Source organism: Passer montanus, unplaced genomic scaffold (genome assembly GCF_014805655.1).
Source record: "Passer montanus isolate IOZ18808 unplaced genomic scaffold, ASM1480565v1 scaffold69, whole genome shotgun sequence".
In the NCBI taxonomy this organism is placed as follows: Eukaryota; Metazoa; Chordata; class Aves; order Passeriformes; family Passeridae; genus Passer; species Passer montanus.
Window position 1 is genome coordinate 320,341 of NW_024372036.1, and position 22,402 is coordinate 342,742.

At 46.4% G+C, this 22,402-nt stretch overlaps 2 protein-coding genes across 9 annotated transcripts in view; both read left to right on the forward strand.

Annotated features, from left to right (window-relative positions):
- Positions 1 to 7,976, forward strand: part of C2CD2 (C2 calcium dependent domain containing 2) — a 32,710-nt gene extending 24,734 nt beyond the window's left edge. For 2 of the 3 annotated variants that reach the window (XM_039729455.1, XM_039729456.1), the window contains exons 12-14: positions 1,561 to 1,688; positions 2,827 to 3,139; positions 7,636 to 7,976. In XM_039729455.1, the coding sequence (XP_039585389.1) occupies positions 1,561 to 1,688; positions 2,827 to 3,139; positions 7,636 to 7,862 (668 nt within the window). In that variant the 3' untranslated portion in view covers positions 7,863 to 7,976. Of the gene's footprint in view, positions 1 to 1,560; positions 1,689 to 2,826; positions 3,140 to 4,879; positions 4,917 to 7,635 lie in introns of all 3 variants that reach the window. The other variant, XM_039729457.1, reaches the window with a different exon arrangement.
- An 8,596-nt stretch (positions 7,977 to 16,572) lies between these two features.
- The window catches only part of PRDM15 (PR/SET domain 15), a 35,596-nt gene continuing 29,766 nt past the window's right edge, over positions 16,573 to 22,402 (forward strand). For 3 of the 6 annotated variants that reach the window (XM_039729432.1, XM_039729436.1, XM_039729437.1), the window contains exons 1-2: positions 16,650 to 16,732; positions 20,361 to 20,407. In XM_039729432.1, coding sequence (XP_039585366.1) covers positions 20,371 to 20,407 — 37 coding nt within the window. In that variant the 5' untranslated portion in view covers positions 16,650 to 16,732; positions 20,361 to 20,370. Of the gene's footprint in view, positions 16,733 to 16,902; positions 17,692 to 17,762; positions 18,491 to 20,360; positions 20,408 to 22,402 lie in introns of those variants that run through there. The other 3 variants (XM_039729435.1, XM_039729434.1, XM_039729433.1) reach the window with 3 other exon arrangements.

Sequence of the window (22,402 nt, forward strand, 5' to 3'; positions counted from 1 at the left end):
GAGCACATTTTTCAGTCCTGTGTGAACCTTTCAGTGGTTCAGTGGCTCTGTGGGCAAGAGTAGTGACAGATGTGACCCAGTGTGGCTGCCAGTGGCACCTGCTGTGGAGTTCAGTTGGCTTTGTACAGGTCTGAGTGCAGAATGAACAACCTGGAGATGATCTGGGCTGCTCCTGGCACAGTCAAGAGCTTTCTGAGAGACAGAAATGTGTTGGCCAACAAATGTGAGGAAGGGCAAGAAGGAGTAAGCATGAACAGCTGTAACAGCCCTTGGATCTTTTCCTATCTCTAGGGTAAGAAATGCTCTGACACCATGAAGCAGTGTGATATTACTACATCAATTTGGGAAATGCTAAGATAGTGCAAGATTTCTGAGTTGACTCTCTAAAGTGTTTATGATATTAAAAACAGAAAACACTTACTGGAAAATTCACCTGGAGACAGCTTATTCCATATTGTTATGGACAGTGTTTTTATTGAGGGGATTTCTGTGAAGTGTTTATACAGTATTGCAGGAAGAATTACTCATTCAAACTGAAGCCAAATGAAAGAAATACAAAGGAGCTTTTGGGTATGGCAGTAACTTAGGTAAAAGTTATTACAAACATCATGGCAAAATGACTGGAAAAACTCTGGAAAAGATGCTCTGTGTGTGCCATAGTTCTGAGTGATGGCAATAATAAGAATTAATGCAGGGGCTGGGGAGATGGAAAAAGTCAAGGTTTGAGATGAGTGTGCAGACATGCACACATTTATAATCCTAGGCCTCATCTTTTCTTACATTACTGTCACAGTAACAAAAGGCACTGCTCAATTTAGTTAACACTCTTGCTATTCCTGCCTCTATTCTTTTTGTTGTTGTTAAAACTCTTGCCGGAAAAGTCCACCTCAGGCAATTAAACATGGGGATTTTTGTCTTGTTGACTTCCTTAGCTTTGTTTGTTCCTGAGCTTGATGAATTTGATTAATGTTTGTTCGTGTCCTAGATGCCAGAAAGGGCCATGCTTAAAAATAAACTTGTGTTTGTCAGTAAAGAGCATTTTATACAGAAGTTTTATATTCCTGTGCAGTGGTTGGAGGGGAAAAGGCAGTGCACTTTACAGGATTTGGAGGCTTTACCTTCCTCACCCTGTCACAGGGCCATAGCAAAACTGGAAATGCTGATCAGGGAGGTCTGGAAAAGGGGCAAAATAACAAAAAAACTTCCTGAGGAAGTAGCATTATGTGCCAGCCTTGTACCATGTTAGAATGATGGTTCTTCATGACTGGGATAATTCATGATGTCCCCACTGTCAGCACAGAGGAGGTGCATTGAAATAATGGGGTGCTTTGTCCAGGCTTCCAGAACCTCCTTTATTCTCATGGAAAAGGTTTATAAGTGCCATTTTGGTACCTTTTCTCCAAAAATGGGTGACAGGAGGGAAAGACAGCTGGATGGTGAATCCACAAGTTTATGGCGTTTATGCCATTTGTGTGAATTTTAAATCCAGGACGAGCTCTGCCTGTGTGTGCTCTGCTTTTTCCTGTTCCCTTCCCCTCTGAAATGCTCCTTTCTTTGCAGAGCTGCTGGTACTGAACGGCACAGACCCCGTGGCAGAAGCAGCCATTCGACAGCTGAGCCAGTCTGCGAGGCAGAAGCTGAAGTCCCCTCGGAAGAAAAGCACCATTATCATATCAGGGGTGTCCAAGGTAGAGCAGAAAACAGCACTTAGAGTTCGTGCTTAGCTCTGGAAAGCCTTTTCTGCACTGATTGTAGCCTTAACGGGGCTTCTGTGTCCCTGCAGAGTCCAGTTTTGTGTGCCAGGTGATTTCTGGGGCTGTTTCAGGTTCAGCCGAATCAGGGTGTTGGGTTCTGGTTGTTAGATTGGACAGCCTGACTAAAATGCACTGTGTCCTTGGATAGGACTGGTTTTAGGGATTTGGGAAAATCAGTTTGGGTGAGAAGAGAGGATACATACAAAATATGTATGTAAAACAAGCTCTTATCTTTCAGCTCTTACCTTTAATATGAAATTAGCTTTGTATTGTAAGAAGACAAAGCTAATTTCATATTAAAGGTGAGAGCTGAAACAGACACACAGGGAACCAGGGATGTTTTCACTCTAAATGCCAAGTCTAGCCCGTGAATGTAAGGAAATACATGTGTGTGTATATATATATAGGAAATAACACTTTTGATTTTGAAACATTAATACTATACCACAGAGATTTTCAACAATCCAATGCCAATATGGAGCCACATGTTATATTTAAGCTGCATAGTTTTGGGCTTTTTTTTAAAGTACAGTAATTTAGATACTCAGCCTCAAGTTTTGTTTTTTTTTTTTCGATTCTGTGTTTCAGTCCTGTAGAGAAGATGCACTGAGAAAGTATGGAAGATTTTTATACTTGTTTTCAAAGTTGTTAAAACCCTCTGAAAAAAATCTCTTGTTCTCTAGTCTCTGTTCCAGAGGGAGGGCAAATAATGAGACAAGATGAAATGCTGTGATGTTAATTTTCTTAGAAGGACCAAGTATTCTCTGTGTATGCTGACACTTCATTACAGCAGCACATATGGGCGAGTCCTGTTATTTGTAGTGGGCCCAGGGATTAGGTGAAAGGCATTTCCTTAATTGACTTTTTCACTCATTTGGCCTTTGTAGCATGATTAAAACTTAGCTAAGTGCTCCTCTCCTTTAGTAGAGCTGAGGAAGCTTCAGGTGGCTTGCTGATGGTCCTGAGCAATACAAGTACAAGTGTGAAGAGTTAAAATAACTCTTGCAGGGAGGTTTGTTCTTCCCCAGCAGGATGACTCGTGTCAGTGTTGTCTCTTCTTTCCACTGGGCAGACCTCTTTATCTCAGGACAGTGAAGCTGCACTGATGATGGACTATGCTGCAGCCATGGACAGCTCCTGCAGGGAAGCAGATCCACCCTCTGTGGAGGAAGCTGTTGCAAAAATCACCTCTGACAAAAAGCAGTCACTGGATGCTTCAGAAAGAGTCCCTGGCAGTGACCCACAGCAAAGCACCCACAAGACCTGGGGTTTGGAGAATGGCAGCCAGCAGTGGGACACCAGCACACTCTTAGACCAGACCTCTGAAGAAATATCTGGGAGTTCATTAAGTGTTTCAGAAACTGGGAGCATGAAGAAATCTAAAGGTACATGATCCTCACTTCCACTTCAGCGACTGCTTTCTCTGTGTAATTGCCTGCAGTAGTTCATCCTCTCTTATTGATTTTTTTTGTCCTTCAAACTCTTTGTGATTGTGGTGTTGGTTGAAGCTGTTTTACTTGCAGCTCTCTTAGCCAGCTCAGACTTTCTTACCCTGCCCTCCATGAGGAAACAGCTCACCCTTAGAAGCTGGCAGCTCATTACACCCAACTCAGTTATTTGGGAGAGAAATCACTAGTCACGTTATCAATTCCTCAAGAAAAACTGTGTCCTTGTAGCCCAGGACTTGTCCTATATTGCCAGCCCCATTACCAAGGTGAAGATGGCAGGGATCCACTCTTGCTTTCCAGTCTATCCCCCTTCACCTCTCTGAGCACAAGGCTGCCCTCCCTAAAGTGTGTTCAGGGAAGCACCACAGCTGAAGCAGAACTGCCTGCTGAACAGATTCCCCCATTCCACTCATTTCATTAATGCATCATTTGCTGAAGAAAATGGATTAAAAGTTAATTAAATAAATAAATAAGGTATCAGATCATTTTGCTTAGGTAGTTACAAACTTGAATAGATGCAGTTTGAAAATGTCTTAGGGTTCTTTGTGTTTGCTTGGTAAATACCAATACCAATGCTCAGTAACCTCTGAGCACTGATTTGTAGTAAACACAGGGAGTATTAGGAAGTTTACAAAAGGGTCAGTGCAGTGGACTGTGCCCCAGACAGGCACACAGTTTGCACCTTAAAGTTGCAAAAAACACTGTGCTTTTCACTGATATCCATCCCTCTCTGCTCTATTATTTTCTCTCCTTTCCTCACGCAGAGATCCTGGGAAATGGCTCACTACAAAACCTCCCTATTTTACGGGATTTTCACCCTTGTCACCCAAGGGCAGACACTGGAGCTCTTTGTCAGGACCCTCCCTTGGAGCATGGAGCTCTCTGGCCTTCCCACAGCTGGACTGCTCCACATGAGAGATCAGGAGGGAGCAGCAACAATCCCTGTCACACACAGGCCCAGACACTGGAAAGCCCTGGGTGTGTTTGGGGTGGGGGGAGTGGGTTAGTTGTCAAGGGATTTGGCTCATTTTGGAGCCTGGAAAAGTTTAGGAAGCTGTGTGAGAAACTGCAAAACCTCTGGGCTCTTCTTCAACATGTTATTGTAAAGCAAGCAAGTGGAAGTTTGTATGTGAGTTACTGTCTCATTTTGGGTTTCCCTGTGCAAAGAGATGAGGCTTCTGGAGATCCTTTTCACACAATTCAGTATAAGTCTGCTAAAAACTGGAAAATATCTCTGAGAAAGTTGTATCATCTTGAAAAAATACTTGAAAAAAACTGGCTCAAATCCCTTTCATTATACACAGATGTCTTTGTGGAAGTCTTGAATCTCTGCTTTGTCACAGCTGAGTAGCTTTTATGGAGTAAGATGGGAAAACATTTCAACCCCCCTGCCTTCAGTGAGCTGTGAATAGTTCAAGGCTTCTGTTTGTCAAATGCTTTCCCTTAAAAAAACAAACAACAAAAAAACCCACCACAAATAAAACCGCAAATGCAACAACAAAAAAAAACCAGACACGGCCAAAAACCCAAACAAAACCCCTTCTGCTTTGAAAAGCCTTTTGTGTGTGTTAATGTCTTAAAGCTAGCACTTTTTTTTACTCTTGCATATTTTTGTTTGTTTGTTTTTTTACCTTTCTGACTTCCTCTTTCTTACCCATTCCCTTTTATAAACTTAAGATGACTGCTATGCCAGCCAGAATTAATTACCTACACAGTAAGTTGTTTTTGTCTCTTTTTTTTATCCCTAAGAAAATGTAGCTTTACAATGAGACACTCATTGTAAAAACTGAAGCAAAAATTAGTTTGACACCCATTTTCTTCTTCCCCTATCCATTCCTTTTCTCCTTCCAAAATTACCTTCCTGTGCTCAGGTGTCTTAGCAGACCAGTCTGCTGTGACAAATCATCTTTCTGGTGGTTGTGCTGTCCAGGAGGGTCACACAGAGAGGGCAGCAGGGAAGGTTTGGAGAGATGCTCTACATCAATCAAAATCTGCTCATGCAAACCACGTGTGACCCCATAACTGGATATACATACAAACAAAACTCACTTCAAAACCTGCTGCTTATGGATTTTTAGATAAAGCTTCTCTAGCCTAACTTAGAGAGCTACCACAATCTCAGCAGGTATTTACAAAATCAGCAGCTCTTTGCAAAACCACCTGTATGAAAACTGTTTTGGAAGTTGGGAAGGAATGGAAAGCAATCTCTGTTGGTATCCTTGTAGATGTGGAAGGAAATCTTCCTCCATTAGCGCAAAATGAGATTCAGAAGTGACCAGCATTTTCAGAACACCCTACATCAGTGCAATGAGTTCATAAAGTGCTCTCTGCTCATCTCCTGCTGCTGGGGGCAGGGCTGGCACATGGATCCTGTTCAACTGGAGGAATAAGCATGCAAACAGCACATGAACCAGCACATGAACCAGCACACTCTGCCAGGCTGCCCTGCCCTGCCTCTCGCAGGGCTGCATGTCTGCACGGCAGCCAGAGCCACTGCCAGGCAGCATGCTCCGAGCTGGCTGCACACTGCTGGGCATGTGGCAAGCTTCCAGGCAGCAGAGGCTGAACGCCAGGGAGCTCTTGTGTCAGGGCTGCTGCTTGTGCTGAGCCTGTGCTGCTCTCAGGGAAGTGCTGCCCACGGTTTTTCAGCTGCAGGGAGTTGTCCCAGGCCACCAGCACAGTTTTTGGAGCATTGTTAGTTGGGTGTTGTTTCCTGGTGTAGAAAATCTGAATGACAGAAGGGATGGGACTAAAAATCTGCTTAGGGATAAACCCTTGTGTCCTAGGGCTGCTGGGCAGAGCAGCTGCCTGCTCAAACAGGAGCTGCACAGCAGTGAGGCCTCTGCACCCCCAGCCCGTGCACATCAACAGCTGTCCCTGTCCTGGGGTGGAACACTGCTGCTTTTGTGCTGCTGATGACAGCTTGAAGTGGTGCGGCCTTGCCAGAAAGATCAGTCAGAGGCTGCTGGGAGAGCAGTCAAGATTCAAATCCACCAGTTCTGGTTGCTTTCAGCTGATTTCTGCTTCCCATCCCATTGTGCCCTGTGAGGAGAGTCTCAGCAGCTGCCAGAAAAAAACGTGCTTGAATATCCTCCCAGGTGCTGAGTGCTTAGCCCTTAAAGTACACAGTAATAAACCCAAGTACACGTTTATGACTGCTTTGGTGTGCACAAAGCAGCATCTGGCTGCCTTGAAATACCTGTTCTGCATCTGTCACTGTGTGCAAAGTGACACAGAGGCCTTGGCAGGTCCTCGGGGGACAAACATTTAATTCTAGCTGTGGCAGTGTCCTGTGAAAGAACTGCCCTGTGTTGCTTTTTGTGTCCATTTGCAGTGGGAGGAAAAGCAGAATCAAGACCATGGCATGACAGGAATTAATAGCTGAACTGAGAAAGGAGCAGGAAACCTGATAGTGGTGCAGGGAGGGGGTGTGGAAGCTCTGCCAGGGAGGTGACTGTCCCCACATCCAAGTCTGACTGCCAGAAGCTCCTGTGCTGGCTTGTCACCTGGGTCCTCCTCTGTTCAAACGGGCTCTGGCCACCTGGGACAACAGCCCTAGCAATTCCATACAAAACTGGTGCTATTTTAACACAGAGCTGATGTCCCAGCCTGGCTGAGTGTTGCTGCTAGCCTAGAGCAGTGTCCCTGCCAGCTGCACACCAGGCACACATGGAGAGGGAGGGTGGAATTTGGCAGAATGGTGCAAAAACAACCCAAGCTTGCAAGGAGAGGAGTAGTGATAGCTGCTGTTGGCAGCATGAGTCCCTGGTGAGATGACAGCTGCAATTGCCTTGGCTGCATGCTGGGTTTGACAGGGGGTCAAGGGAAGGAACACGACAAAATAAAGCAACTTAATTTACCACAGGAAGGATTTGGGCAGACTTCTGAACCTGTTGGAAGCAGATGTAATGTTATTTTTAATCTGCTTGAAGTGCATTGCTATTCCTAACAGGGTTTTAGAATAGCAAAAGCCTTGTGAGTGTTACTCTGGGTGGTGCTGCTGAATTTGTATAGAACACCTGCTGCCTGGCTTGTACAGAACCACTGCACATATATTTACTGCCAGGTACTGTTGTCCTGCACCTCAAACTAAAATTTCCTTCACGTGGGCTGATCTTCACCTCCTTTGATCTCTGAAACAACAAAGAGTAACATTATTTCCTCTCTTTCATTCTTTTTATAAAATCCTTTCTCCTTCACTGGTTGGGAAGATTGGATGTGACACTGAGAGCCCAGGGTACAGCCCACCCCAGTCTGTGCATGTGTGTGTGACCACTAGCGTGGCCTCCAGAGGAGCACTCAGTGCTAAGTGTGAGGAGGGAGCCTTAAATCAGAGCATCAGCTTTTCCCACTCGTGCTGCAGTTAAAGCTGAGTTTCAACAGCACAGCATCCTGTTGTGTCTAAAGTGTCCTGCCCCTTTTTCCCTGCACAGGTGGGATTTTGAAGAAGAGCGCGAAGCTGTTTTTCCGCCGGCAGCACCACCAGAAGGACCCGGGCATGAGCCAGTCCCACAACGACCTGGTGTTCCTGCAGCAGCCTCTGTCAGAGGAGAGCCGCAAGAAGGGGGGGACACTCTCACGAATTCTGAGCAAGAAGCTTCTTTCCAGGAACAAGAGCAGGAGCAAACTGAACGGGGCTTCGGGAGAGCCGTACCTATGAAGCCAAACCCTCTCCGATGGCATTCCTGCTCACCACTTGAGCACTTGTTTACAGAGCAGTACTAGAGAATGCAAATATGGCTGATGACTTGCATAAAAGGATGTTCACTGTTAACAGTGGTCTTTTTGGTTTATTTTTCCAAAACGCTTTTTCTCTGATGGTGAAGTTGCTCCTCCAAATACAAGCAGTGCTGAATGTGTCCAGCTTTTGGAGGAGTGTGTGGTTTCTTCTGGAAGAGGAGGGAGGATGAGGAATGGTGGGGACCAAGAAGGCACCTGATGTCCTGGGGTGCACTGGGAAGAGCATTTCCAGCAGGTAACGCCCCTGTGCCCAGCCCTGGGGACACCTCTGGGTGCTGTGCCCACCTCTGGCTCCTCAGCACAGCAGGGACAGGAGCTCCTGGAGCTGAGCAAGGGCCTGGAGCAGCTCCGTGCCCAGGAAAGGCTGAGGGAGCTGGGGCTGCTCAGCCTGGAGAGGAGCCCCAGGGAGAGGGGCCTCAGCCTGCCTGGCCCTGTGTCTGTCCCTGTGTCTGTCCCTGTGTCTGTCCCTGGCTGTCCCTGTGTCTGTCCCTGGCTGTCCCTGTGTCTGTCCCTGTGTCTGTCCCTGTGTCTGTCCCTGGTGCAGAGGTCAGAGCAGGCCCAGGCTCTGCTCCAGGCCCAGCAATGGCCCCAGAGCCACGGGCAGGGCCTGAGCCCAGCAATTCCCCTCCCAGGAGGCACAACTTCTGCCCTGGGCAGTGCCCAGCCCTGAGCAGAGCCCAGAGGGGCTCTGGGGGCTCCTCCCTGGTGACATTCCAGAGCCACCTGGACACAGCCCTGTGCCCTGTGCTCTGGGATGGCCCTGCTGGAGCAGGGAGGTGGCACCAGGGACCCCACTGTGATTTCCAGCCCGGGTGATCTGTAGGGAGAACCAAATGTGACCATCTGATTTACATCAACAGGGAGCTCTGACTGAAACACCCAGTTTATGTGACTGAACTTCTACAAAGTGAGAAAACACCACTGTGCTCCCTCACTGCTACAGTAGCAACTGATTTTTCTAGTCTGACTGAAAGGGGGGGGAAAAAGGGGCCCAGATGCAGTTTGTGCTGTAATTTGGAAGCGGGTGAGTGTTCAGAAGCAGAAGGAAAATGCTGACTCAGACACCCTACTATAATATAATAATGTAGCCTGCTGTAATCACTGCTGAGCCCATGGAGGTGGAGAGATGCCTTTGACATTAGCCATAAATCAATAAATTATGCAAATACCAATACTAGCATATTGTTTAATGTTCTGCTTAAAAAGAAGTTATGCTTTAAAACACAGAACTTGGGTGGGTTTTTTAAAATCTACTTGAAGCTACACACAAACAAAGTATTTGTAAAATCTTACATGTAGCTTTTCTTCCCTGTGTGAGAAGCTGTACTGATGATGCAAAACCTCATCTTAGGGGCTCTAACTCCTTCTCCCATGTGCTTGTTAGACAAGTAGATAAACCACCATATCAAATGCAAAGCTAGGAGCAGTAAATGGTGAGTAGAGCATAGTTAACCCTGCAGTGCTTTTCATTGGAAAGCTTGTCTTACTTGCCAAACACTTACTGAGATCTTAAAATATACAGTTGTGAAGGAAGCTTTTGAAAAAATATGAATTCCCTTAGTTCAGTTCATAGATCTACCAGTGTTGTCATGTGCTGAGTGGTTGGTCAGATGAGTTTTTTAACCTTTTTTCCTTGCTAAATATTGCAGCTGGCTCCTTTAGTCTAAAATGAAAAACTGATGGGAGCAAAGGCATAATTCTCATTTTGGCTATGAAGAAGGGTAAAATGTCAGTATTTCACAGGTACCATCTTTCATGCTTTACCTGTATTTTTCCATCCTCTACCTTCCTGCTGAGGACAAAGGACCAAGCCTGTTCTCTTTAGCCAAGAAAATCATCATTCATTCCAACTAAATTACTGACCTGAATGGATGATAGACCTCGTGCCTACTTTGCCAACAGTGATTTTTCCCCTGGCCCCTTTCCTCCCTTTAAGCTGTCCAACACTTTGGCAGATATTTGGGCTTTCAATTTAAAGCATTCATCAAAAATAGAAAGTTACTGAAGAACAGAAGCACATTTCAAATTTCTGACAGAGTCAAGGTTCCCTGGTAAATCAAAATCAAAGTAGAAGGAGTTTAGTTTCTTTTTTACCAAGAAAATATTAGAACTGAACGGTCAAAATCTTTTAACTGTTTAAAAATACTCTTTATGTGTAACCTCCTAAGATCACTGTGGTGGAACAGTAGACCAGACTATCAAATAGTTGTACGTTTCAGCATGCTGCTTGTTATGGAAACACTTGAAGGCATTTTAATGTTCTTTATTTTGAAAATTGGGTACAAATTAATCTTCTGGAGCTTTATTGTGCTTGGAAATCCCAGTTCAGTAATACAGGTTTCACCAGCCTGAATGTGCCTGAACAGTTTTGTTTATTTCTAATTTAATACAAACTAGAAATTTGTTTCTTCATTTGTTCTACAGTGGTTCATGGTGTGAGGATTAAAACCCCTGATGTCATGTTCCCTCAACAGACACTTTTTCTCTTGATTTTACAAGGCACTCTCTGTGTTATGGGAAGGGTGGGCATCAAGTCCCTGCCATTTTTAAATGCTCAGTCTTCATTGCTGAAAGATAAAACCACAACTGTTCCTTAAATTTAAGAAATCCAAATGAAACTGAGCTCCACGGGTAGCACATCCATACCCTAAAAACAAAGAGCTGTGGAATGTAGAGGCAGCACATAACATTACTTGAAGTCTTATTAAATTACTGAGCTGGGATTTTAATTTACAGAAGCTTTAGCATGAACTGTAGAACAGAGTGAAATAGCACTGAGTAACTTGCAGGACACAGCACTGGGGTTTGCTTGTAATTTACCCCAGGGAATGGATACACGTGAAAAAATGGTTCATGTTAAGGTTTTGATGATCACTTGAATGCTTGTCTCAGTGGTGGGAATGAAGGACATTCTTTACTGCAAACTGTGTGAGGGTTTGGGCTCACATGTGTTAATAGAGAATGAATTCTCCAGATAAGGAGAGTGAGGCATTTGGTGTAAAAAGGGTATCTGTTTTTTTTTATTTGCCTTCAATCCTCAGGAAAATAAACATTGTTTGGTTTGATGTTGGATCTCTGAATCTGGCGGGTGTGTTCCTCACCTCTTCTTACTCCTCTGCAAATAATTTATGTCCTGCTGTAAAAACAAGCTAAGGCACTAAACACAAGGGGACAACTGAGTTGTGACAACCCAAAGACCCACAATAATGAATCCCATCCCCTCCCTGGGTTGTCATTTAAGATCAGGAGACCTGAGGATATCCATTTCTTGTGTATTTGGGTCAGTGTGAGCTGGATCCTCACAACCTGCAGGATCCACCCTGCAGTTTTGGGTCAGAAAGACTGGATTTGTCAACTGGCACAAATAACACCATGATGTGTCCTGTGCAGTTTTTGTTTTACAAAACACCTTCTGTGTTTTGTAATTTGATCCAACGTTCAAATGTCTAGTTATTAAAATCACAAAGAATTTTAATAACTACCCACTTGAACAGTAGATAAAATCTTTACATGATATTATTACATTGAACACTTCTTGTTTACTGCCTTGCCATTTAATGATGTCAGAACAGTAGATTGGAAACAACCTGTGAAATATTCATTCCTTTTGTCCCTTTTCTCACACGTTTGTGTTTCTGGATGTTCTGTACAGCAAAGAAAGCATGGGTATTTATTTCATGAGGACTAAGAGATGAAGGTTTGCTTCTCCTTTCTAAAGAATTTTTCTGCCCATAAGTGCAACTTATTAATTTGTGTTTGTAGTTTGTTTTGCTTTATGGTGTTTAAATTTGCCTCGATGGAGACAAGCCCTGTCCTCACCAAGATTTTTCAGCTTTAATGTGAATTTTGACTAAGTAAAGAGTACAAGAATTAAATTACTCTTTGTAGATGAAAGCAATAAAACTACCCAATATCTCCAATGGGAATACAACCTAAGTAACTTTGTTAAAGTGATTGAGATCCCCTTCAAAGTCACTTTAAAGTGGAGGGGAAGACTTTATCCCTAGGTCATTGGTATTTTATACCCCACTTGACCCAGGAAGAAATTCGAGTCATTTCACTCCTAACAATATATGAAACTTGGGAATCTGAGGCAGAAGGAATGCCAGGGTGGAAAAAATAATTTTGAAAGCAAAATACCTTTGCCAAAGTTCTTCAACTTAATGGACAGGTCATACACTGTGCAGGCATAAATACTGGGTTTTATTCTTACATTTTCTGACAGATTTTCTTTTTCCCTGCTCTTTCTTTGGGAGACAGGCCATACAGACCTTGTGCTGTCTTGCTCTTGAGAGGACTGGATTTATAGTGCTGCTTTTTTGGTGAAACTGGCTGGCAATTACACCATTTTTGGGGATCAGTGGAATTTTACAGCATTTCCTGGTACTGCATCTTCTTGCTGGTTCTAGGTGTTTTGCAAGTGAAAACTTTCTGCTGTGTATTTCTTGCAGAGTTCTGCTGTTCTTGATGTGCAAAACATCATAGGAAAAAACAAAGCTGAAAGCCTAAAATGCTACCAAATGTGGATGGGGAGGCAAAATAAGAATCCTGCTCATGTTTTAACACCTGTTTTAGGTCTGGGAGCTCTGGGTGTTGCACAGAGCAAGCTGCCTGGATTTTTCAGTTGAGTTTATTGCAGGCTTTGATTTGGAGAGCTGAGGTTTGAGAGAAGTGCTTCTAGAATTAACTGTGCCGTAGCTCCAGGCTAAGACATTCCTGTTGTGGGTAGGAACAGCTGACCTCATGCTCTGACCTCAACAGGACCTAAGTGGATTTATTCATGTGTTTAAAGTCAGCATATGCTTCTGCACATTGCTAAGCCTCAGCCTTGGTGACAAACAACTCCAGATTAATTATATAACAAGGGTGATTACTTTAAGTTAAGGGTGAATAATACCACTTCACTCAGGATATCCAAACTGCTACTATGCAAGGTGCTGGCATGGTGTGAAAATAGCTGGGAAGGATGATCTGAGGTCTTTCCAGTACTATAACTCTGTATTTCCCAATGATGTATTATGCTCTGTATTATTCCAAGTGGGGTAAACCTTTTTTTTTTTCTAGCATCAACTGTCATAGTCACTTCTTCTGTGGTGTGTTTTTCTTTCTGTGCATACATAAACTCAAGTTGGTGCAATTATAAAATCTATGATGTACAGATTTATTATATCACTACAAAAAAAACCTAAGAGGATTTTTTTAAAGAAGTAACTCCTGCTGTACATACAATAAAAGCCAATTGTCTCTGTGTGGTGTGCTGTCCTACATACCCAGGTGTGCCAGATGGTTTTCTACCCTCCTCCAGTAGTTTGACCTGTTGCTTAACACAGACCATTTACCTGTTTGTTCAGGAGCAGAGTTCTTTCCTGATAACCCCAGCCTGTCAGGCAGCCTCTTGTTGCTTGAGAAATCACCTGAAACATGGATTGGGTAGGGGATCTAATGGCAGAAGGAATTGTGCAGCTCATTCTGGTTACTCAGTATTTTTTTTCTCTCAGTTATGTTGTAATATCTTGAATGAAGGGGCAGAGGGGGCAAGTTTTAGGGCCTGGATCCTATGGAGAAGACACCAGTCCTAGAATGAGCACAGCCTGGGAGTTAGGTTCCCTTGTGATGATTTTACTGAAAAGGTTATGTTATAAATCACTGCTGCCACAAAGCCCTACCAGACTGAAGGGAAAAAATCCAACCTCAACATTAAAACTACCACAACAAAAAACCCAACAGAACAAAAAAAGACATTCACGTGAAAATAACCACAATAATGTTTTTATTTCCCTTCCAAAGCTGAGGGCTGTACCCTCTTTTACAAGGAAATGTTGCATTCCCTTCCTGGGAGTTACTGCCCACATGTTTATTTCATGTTATTGAAGTGCTCAGCTCAAATTTCCTGATAGTCTCCTATTAACAAACCTTCATCCTTTTCCTCCCTGCTCTAATCTGTGGTGAGTTTTTTTACCTTGTGTCATGCATTCCTGTACATTAGCAAAAGTGACAAGACCTGTCAGAGGGACAGCAGGAATGGTTGTAGCTCCAAGTGTGACACCATACTCTTCCCTCCAGTTCATCATTCTTAAACAATAAATATAAAGGATCTTCAATTTTTCACCTCTCTACTCAGGTGAGCCTGGCATAAGATGGAATTTCATAGTCTGAGGTTAATGCTGAAAAAAATAATTTTGGAGCTGCAAGATCCAGATTCATGTGCTTTGTAAATGTTCAGACAACTATACTAAATTAATTTATACTTATTTTGACAAAGTGAATGCACTGCAAGTCAGATAAACCACTCTGGTGTGCTGAGTGCTGGAGAAAACCAGGCAGAAGTCCATGTGAGTATGCACTGAAATATACAGGGAAAATAAGCAAAAGGACACTGTACAAAAACTGCCAGTCAGCTTTAGTCCTTGAAAAAGCAAATAATTTGTACATGCAGTTAGATCCTTAAAAAAACTCCCCTTCCTATCCTGTAGTCATTTAAAGCTGCTGGTGAGTAATTTTGAAAGAAGAAATTGTTCCCTATCCTGAAATGAACACTGTTTTCCCAAGTACAATATTTTGAAAATTCAAATGCTGTGTTCAGTTTCCCCAAGCAGAAGACAGTCAGTATGGCCGTGGTGCCCTGGGTACATCAGGAAAAGCATTCCCAGCAGGTCAGGGGTGATCCTGCCCTGTGCCCAGCCCTGGGGACACCTCTGGGTGCTGTGCCCAGCTCTGGCTCCTCAGCACAGCAGGGACAGGAGCTCCTGGAGCTGAGCAAGGGCCTGGAGCAGCTCCGTGCCCAGGAAAGGCTGAGGGAGCTGGGGCTGCTCAGCCTGGAGAGGAGCCCCAGGGAGAGGGGACCTCTTTAACGTGTATAAATAAATAAAAGTGGGGATGGCCAGGGCACGGGTCCAGGCTCTGCCACAGGCTGAGAGGAACAGGCAGAAACTGATGCACAGAAGCTGCACCTGAACATGAGGCAGAACCTCCCTGTGCAGTGACCAAGCCCTGAACAGACTGTCCAGAGAGGCCGTGGAGTGTCCCTTGCTGGAGTTATTCCAGAACCATCGGGAATTCCAGAACCCTGTGCTGTGTGCTTCCAGAGAGGCCGTGGAGTGTCCCTTGCTGGAGTTATTCCAGAACCATCAGGACACAACCCTGTGCTGTGTGCTCGGGGCTGGCCCTGCTGGAGCAGGGAGATGGGACCTGGTGACCCACTGTGGTCCCTTCCAGCCTGGCCCATCCTCAGAATACTCTCTACACGTCTCTCTTTTTTGTTTTTGGGGTTTTTGTTTTGTTTTTAGAGTTTGTGGGATGGGTAACAACTGAGAAACGCTGTTTCCAGCTGGTAAAGATGTATCCAGATGTGAGAAGAGCAAATTCCCTGGAGAATACAGAGCTGGTGTCAGCTTCCCACCCCCTTTTGATCTCCAGTGGTGTGATAGTGAAAGCTGAGCAGTCACACCATGGTGGCAGGGAGCACTGAAATAAGGATTTGGGGGGACTCCACTGCAGGCAACACTCCTCAGCAGAGCAAAACATTGGGGCATCTTGCTTGGATACAAAAAGCCTGTGTGCTTCTTGCCCTGGCCACTGCCTGGAGTGGTGGAATAGCCTGAAGGTTTAAACCCCCCGGAATGATTTGTGCTGGCAGGCACAGCAGGGCTGGGCGCTGACAGATCCTGGTAATGCCAGGATGGGAGATTTAGGAATCACAGAACCATTTAGGTTGGAAAAATCTCCAAGGTGATCGAGTCCAACCCCTGACCGATCCCCACCTTGTCCCCAGCCCAGAGCACTGGGTGCCATGTCCAGGCATTGCTTGGACACCTCCAGGGATGGGGACTCCAAACCTCCCTGGGCAGCCCCCGCCAATGTCTAATTATGCTTTATGTGAAGAAATTCCTCCTAATGTCCAACCTGAGCCTCCCCTGGTGCAACTTGAGACTTTGTCCTCTCATCCTGGAGCGCTGAAGCTCAGTGAGGCTCGGAAAGGAGGCACAGTCACTCGCGTACATGGCCAGGACTTGGGCTTAAAGCCCACTGAGAACCTGATGTGGCTTTTGTCCAAAGAAAGGGGAAGGGTGTGGAGCAGAAGCCCTCTGAGGAGAGGCGGAGGGAGCTGGGGGTGCTCAGCCTGCAGAAAAGGAGGCTCGGGGGTGAAGTCACTGCTCCCTGACAGGGGGTGCAGCCAGGTGGGGACTGTTCCCAGGGAACGAGGGACAGGGGAATGGCCTAAGCTGCGCCAGGGCAGGGTCAGGTCGGGCATCAGGAAGAATTTCTTCCCTGATGGGATGAAACACTGGGACGGGCAGCTCAGGGACGCGGGGCAGTCCCCATTCCTGGATGTGTTTAAGGAAACAGTGCTGTGATCCGATGGGCAGGGTGGTGTTGGCTCTCAGCTTGGACTGGATGGTCCTGGAGGTGTTTTCCAACCTAACCGATCCTGTGATTCTGTTTCTGCCAGCCCTTCCGCCAGCCCGCTCCCCGGCACTGCCCGTGAGGAGACGGGAAACCCGGCGAGAGCCGCCCGGCTGCTCCGCCACCTTCAGCCCTTCAGCGCGGCCCCCGCCCGCCCGCAGCCCGGCCGCCAGAGGCTGCGGGGGCTCCGGCCGGCGAGGGGAGCCGGCGTGAGGGCGGCGAGGCCGGGCCATGGCCGGGTCAGCGCCGGGGCCGGCCCCGCCGCCGCACTACACTTCCCGCCCTGCTCCGCGCCCGCCCGCGCCGGCTTCCGCTGGCGCGTGGTTTCCGGAGCGGATCGGAACCCGGAGCGCGGATCCGATCCGGGTCTGGCCATTCCCGGGGCAGGTAACGCCGGCTCCCCGCGCCGCTCCCGCCGCACCCCGCGCCCTCCCCGCCACCCCCGCCCGGGACCCCCTGGGGCGGCGGCGGCGGCTGCGGCCCCGCCACCCCCTCCTCCTCCTCCGCCGCCGCCTCCTCCAGGCCGCCTGTTCTTTGTTACAGCGGCCGGGAGGGCGGTAGCGAAGGGGGCGAGGCGGGTCCGAGGCAAAACCCGGCGGAGCCGCTCCCGGATCCCGGGCCCCGACGGGCTCGGGCGGCGGCGCGGTCCCTGAGGGGCGGGCGCGGGGCGATCCCCGCGGGCTCGGCCGGGCACGGCACGGAGCCGCGGCGGCCACGGGGATGCGGGGCCGGGAGCGGGGAGCGCCTCGGCCGCAGGGGGTTGGGGATGGATGGGGGTGGGAGCTCCCAGGTGCGAGGGCGTGATCCACAGGGAAGAGGCTGGCAGCAGGAGGGAGGTGCGGGGATGCTGCCCTGCCCCGGCGTGTGCCCTGGGAGAGGGTGCGGCGGGCGCCCGAGGAGACAAAAGGAGCGGAGCCGCGGTCCGCGGGGCTTCGCACGCCTGGAATTTTCTGCAGTGCGCCCGTTCTCTGCTCAGGGCCATTAAACTTTGCGCGTAGTTTGTTCACACGGTCGCGGGAAGTGCTGAGAAGGGCAGGTGGCACAGACCTCGCCAGCTGCCGTGTCACTCCATGCCCCCCTGCCCTCCCTAGCAATCGTCTCCCTCCTCAACAATAATTGATAGAATGGCCCTATTATATATATTTTTTTAAGAAATACAAGGCTTTACTGTAGTTTACCAGATGTTCTGCAGTTCTTTTGAGTGGCAGCATGAACAAGTTCTACTACATCATGAGGAAAACTGCGTTTTTAAGCGCATCCTTCCACATACGTATGTGCAGCACCCATCTGCTTGTGCTCTCAAGTCATTCACACTCATAGAAGCCCATTGTCAGACTGAAGAAAGGGTAATTTTAATTCTACCTTGTTGATCATTAAGTTCAAACACAGATTTTCAGGCATTCCATTAATTTTTCTGACCTACTTTTAGAAAAAAATCCATTAACAAGATCAACTTAACACTTGAGCGTGATTTCTTTCTTCAGCAGTTTATAAGGAGAAAGTGTGATTTTGCATACGTTCTTAAATTGTTAAAGCTCAGGTGGTTCCCTGACAGTGTCTTTGCAAGCAGGTACCTGTGATGCTGCAGCTCCTCAGTATTTTAATTTGGGTTCCCTCAAGTTCCAGATATGCTCCAGGGCTTGTGTTGCAGGTGGAATTTTTGTGCATAGCTGTGTGGCTCTACTCTCAGACATAAAATCACTCATCTAATTATAAAAGCCAGAAAATGTAGTTTTCTGCTCTTTTACTGCCATCAGCATTAGGCTTTGTACCTAGTCTAATTTTGTCTGTGTGGCTTTTCTCCTGATTATTGACTGCTAATGATTTATGTAAAAAAATACCTGAAACTCCCAGAAGCTTTGTAAGACAAGAACAAAATTAGGAGCAGTGGGATGAGTGACTTCATGGAGTATTTATCTTTTACAAATGTTTGAAAAGGAAAAAAAAAAAAATCAGACGTGGCCCATAGCAACAGCAGACGAGGGCAGAAACAATCCTGCAGCCTGTCTTCAGTGCCATCCTGTGAGTGGCACATCGTGACTCTGTTTACCAGCTGGAGCGGGTGCCATGGTGTCATTTGTCTGAAAAACCCCTGGGAAATGCAGCTGAGATCAGGGAGGAGGAGCTGGAAAGCGCACGGGTGAGGTAAACCAGGACTGCAAAGCAGGCAGCAGTGTTTTTTTGGGAGCGAGGGGTGAGGATGGGTCGGGAGTGTTGTGAGTGCAGAGCACCAAAAGTCCTTGCTGCAGAGAGGGAGCTGCGCTAATGCAGATCGCTGAGGCACCTGTGAGGGCCCTTCACGCTTCCTCCCCATCACCTTGAGCAGCGCTGATGATTTCTCCACCCCTTTGATGCTGTTCTCATCTGAAGGCTCCTGTAATGTCACTTGTCTCCAGTCTGTTTGCCAAGGATGCGGCACAGCAGCGTCCCAGAGGGTGAATGCCTTTGGTGGTGTGGCTTCTGAACCATTAACCAAGGCTATTATTTGTTAATTCAGCCATATTTAGGATTAAAGTTTTGTCACAAACTATCTAAAAGCAGCTGGGCATACCCCTCTTGAAATAGTGCAAAGCATTAAAAAAAAAAAGTGTTGGTTAAAAAGCAAAGTAAACCATTTTTGAAATCAACTTACACCGCTTGTTTTTGCAGCGTTGTGCTTGAACTCCCCTAAGTACCTGTTGCATTGTTCACCTTGCTTCCAGGAAAAGAGCTTTTGGGGTAATTTCCTGAGTTGCTCTTCTTGCTCTGCACTGGGCGTTTGTATAAATGTTTGTTCTGTTATTTGAGCTTATTCCCCAAAAGCTGCAGCCCAGAAAGGCTCAGCTTGTGCTATGAATGGGGAATGTTTGCTCCTTAGAGCAGTGAGTCTTAGGGAGGGATCCTGCTGCTGACAGGTGAAATTGGGGAGGGCAGTGCTTGGAGAGCCCTGGTCCTGAGTAGTGCCTGTGCTCTGGCTTGGCTTTTGTTGATGGAGTAGCAAATGCTTTTATCTATTTTCAGACAGGGCTCTGTGAGTTTGTTGTGTCGTGTTTTCTCTCCCTCTCACAGATTCAGGCTCTTACTCCTTCCTGTCATCCTCTTGGCCAATACTCTTGCTGTTTTGCAGCCTCACCTCTCTCAGACTTGGGCCATGATCTTCGTGTTGCTTTGCATCTCTTCTGGGGCATTGGCAAAATTGCTTATTTGAGGAGGAGAGCATTTTTTTGGGTAGAAAAGGGAAAAACTCTCTCTTTCTTCTAGGCCCTGCCCATATTGTGGTCTTAGCCATACATAATCAGACTTTGTGCCAACCATAACCTAATTGTTGAGGGGCAATAGTGTTTATGCAAGTTTTTAATACAGACTGACGCTAATGAAGTGAATATAGATTAACCTCATTTAGCTGTGAAATCAAATTGGTTAGTTACCATTTCACAGAAGACTAGTAACAGAGGCAGGATTTTGTTTCCCCAGGTTTTCTGGTGCTCAATACCACAATACACCTTTGCCTCTGGAAGAGATCCGTGACTGTATCTGCAGTTTTTAAGATTACTGTATTTAGTAAATAAGTAACCTGCCTTTCAGAGATATTTTTTTAAAATACTAGTTTAAATAAAATGTTGCACTGGGCCTTGTTCCTGCAGTGGTTGCTGCTGACCTGGATTATCCTCTGGCCCTGTGTGTTCTGAGGCTCCACAGGAGCTTTTTAGCAGGGGATGCAGGAGGGGCTGGAAGTTTGTCAGAGGTGGGGAACAGCAGGAGACAGCATTTCCTCACAGAGAAATATCTGAGAACCCACAGACACTGAGGCTTCCTTGGTAGTGATGTCTGCAACCACATGTAATGATACAACAGTCCCTGGGGCTTTTTAAAAACTATAATTTCTTTAATTTTCCATTGATACTCCTGCAGGGTGTATCAATGTGTTTGGGTGGGCTCTGGGTCACTCAGCATCATTACTTCACAAAGGGATGTTTATATGATACAGAAAGTAAAAGTCAATTCAGAACTAACTTTGTCTTTTGTATTTTGGCAGGTTTAAAATAATGGCTGAAGATGGCAGTGAGGAGATTATGTTTATTTGTAAGTATTAGGAAAAGGATCTAATTATCACTGTGGGTGACTTGTCTACTCAGAATGCTTAAAATTAAAGACTAAACCAGACTTAAGATTTTATTTAGAAAAATTGCTCTTTGTAAAGGAGTCTTGAATGCTAATGGGTGAATAGAGAGGAGGTTGTGTAATTTAAGCATACACATTCTGATGCTGTTGGCAAACACACAATGAAACCTCTGAATGTGAGTTAGCAGCACAGCTTTTTCATGGCTGAAGTGAGATTGAAGGTCTAACACTCGTGTAAGCCCTTTGTTTATACAACCAGCTCTAGCAGCCAGGGGTGCCTGGGGATAACTCTGACCTCTGGCCTGACTTGGGGATCTGCACCTCCCCTGCAGGGCCAGGCAGACTCATAATTCCTTCAGAACAAGTTTGAGATGCACCAGCTGCCCTGGCAGGTTTCACTCGTGGCATTCACTGCCTGTGCTTCCTGCTGTGCCCTGTGTAACCCTGAGTGCCAGGCTGGCCTCTGTCACTGGGATCCAGGCTCCTGGGGTGCTGCTGGGTGAGGAAATGTTGCAGCAGGGCTGTGCCCAGGCTGGGCAGTGTCCCATGCTTGTGGCAGCTGGGCTGGCAGGCTTGGGTCCCACACTAATCCTCTCCTTTGTCAGCAGCCTGGACATGCAGGACCTGGTGTAAAGGTGGAAAAGAGTTAAGGGATGTAGAGCCCTTGTGTGAGCAGAGAGGAGCACATGCTGGGTTTTTGGAACCATAGTATTTTACCTCTGATGGTTCCACAGCTGCATTTATGGCAACTCTCAGAAAGTTCAATTTTCTCCCTCCACCAGCTTCCTTCAAAAATAGTGTTGACTGTTTGCATTTTTACTGAGATGCAGATACCTTTTAGTGGATACCACTAGTGAATACCTTATCTTCCCTTTCATAAAAATATTCTGGTGGACAGCAAAAAGAATAAGGATGTGATGCCATTCCTAATTAGATGGAAGGTGTCACACAACATGATTTTCTCCCTTCCATTGGGGGCTGTGGTCACTGAGCTTTTTCTTGTGCTCTCTGCAATTAGTTTTTCCCATGGGGTATGGGGACTGTTTATGTTCTGAAAAAGTGAGTTGCTGTAAATGACACTGTGCACTGCCAATTATAAACATCCTTGAGTATGTATTTCATAGACAAGAGAATTTTTGGATTTTTTTCTTTATTAAGTGTGTGGGGTATTTTATTATTTCCATGCTTGTTTTGTCTTTCTCCTGTGGCTGTAATCTCTTGGAAGTATCACATGTGGTGGGTGTAAGAGCTTTGGGGAATGGCTGCTGGAGGGCATCCCTTGGATATTGAGCTGTGCCACACAATGTCATTGTCATATTCCCCTGGCTTTGGTCATTCCTCTGCTGAGGAGTGAGAGGCATGTGTGGCTTATTCTTGCCTGCAGTTGTGGCCAGTGCTGTCTGCACCTTTCAGAGGCTTATCTTTGCAGAGTGAGGAATGCCCTGATGCAGTCAGGAGATGAGGAAAATGACAAAGTGCTTTTTTCTTTGGACAGCAGAGCCTGTGGGAGAAGCTGTTACTCAGGCTTGGTTATAACAACCCTTTATGGGTGACAGTCCATTATGGGTGACAGTCCATTTCTTTTCAGCAGTCAGGTTTACACATTCCTCTGTCATTCCTGTGCCCTCTCTGGTTTGGGAAATCTGCTTTTAGCCCAGATTATTTCAGTAATATTAAGGGCAGCCTGGGCTACAGGCACACCTGGAGCAGGGGAATGGTGGGACAGTGAGCAGGACAGCTGTAGGCTGAGCTTTGGTGCTGGGGCTCTGTGAGTAGTACTTGCCCATTTTTCTCTGGTACAATAACTCTGTGGTGCTGTACAGCAAGCCAGGCTGGGAAGTTCCTTGTGCTGAAAAATCATGTGAAGAGCTGGTTGTTTCATTCCTTGGCTCACCAGAAGGCAGCACAAACAGCTCGACAGGAGGCAGTGACCAGCCTTGGGGGCTGCACCACCCA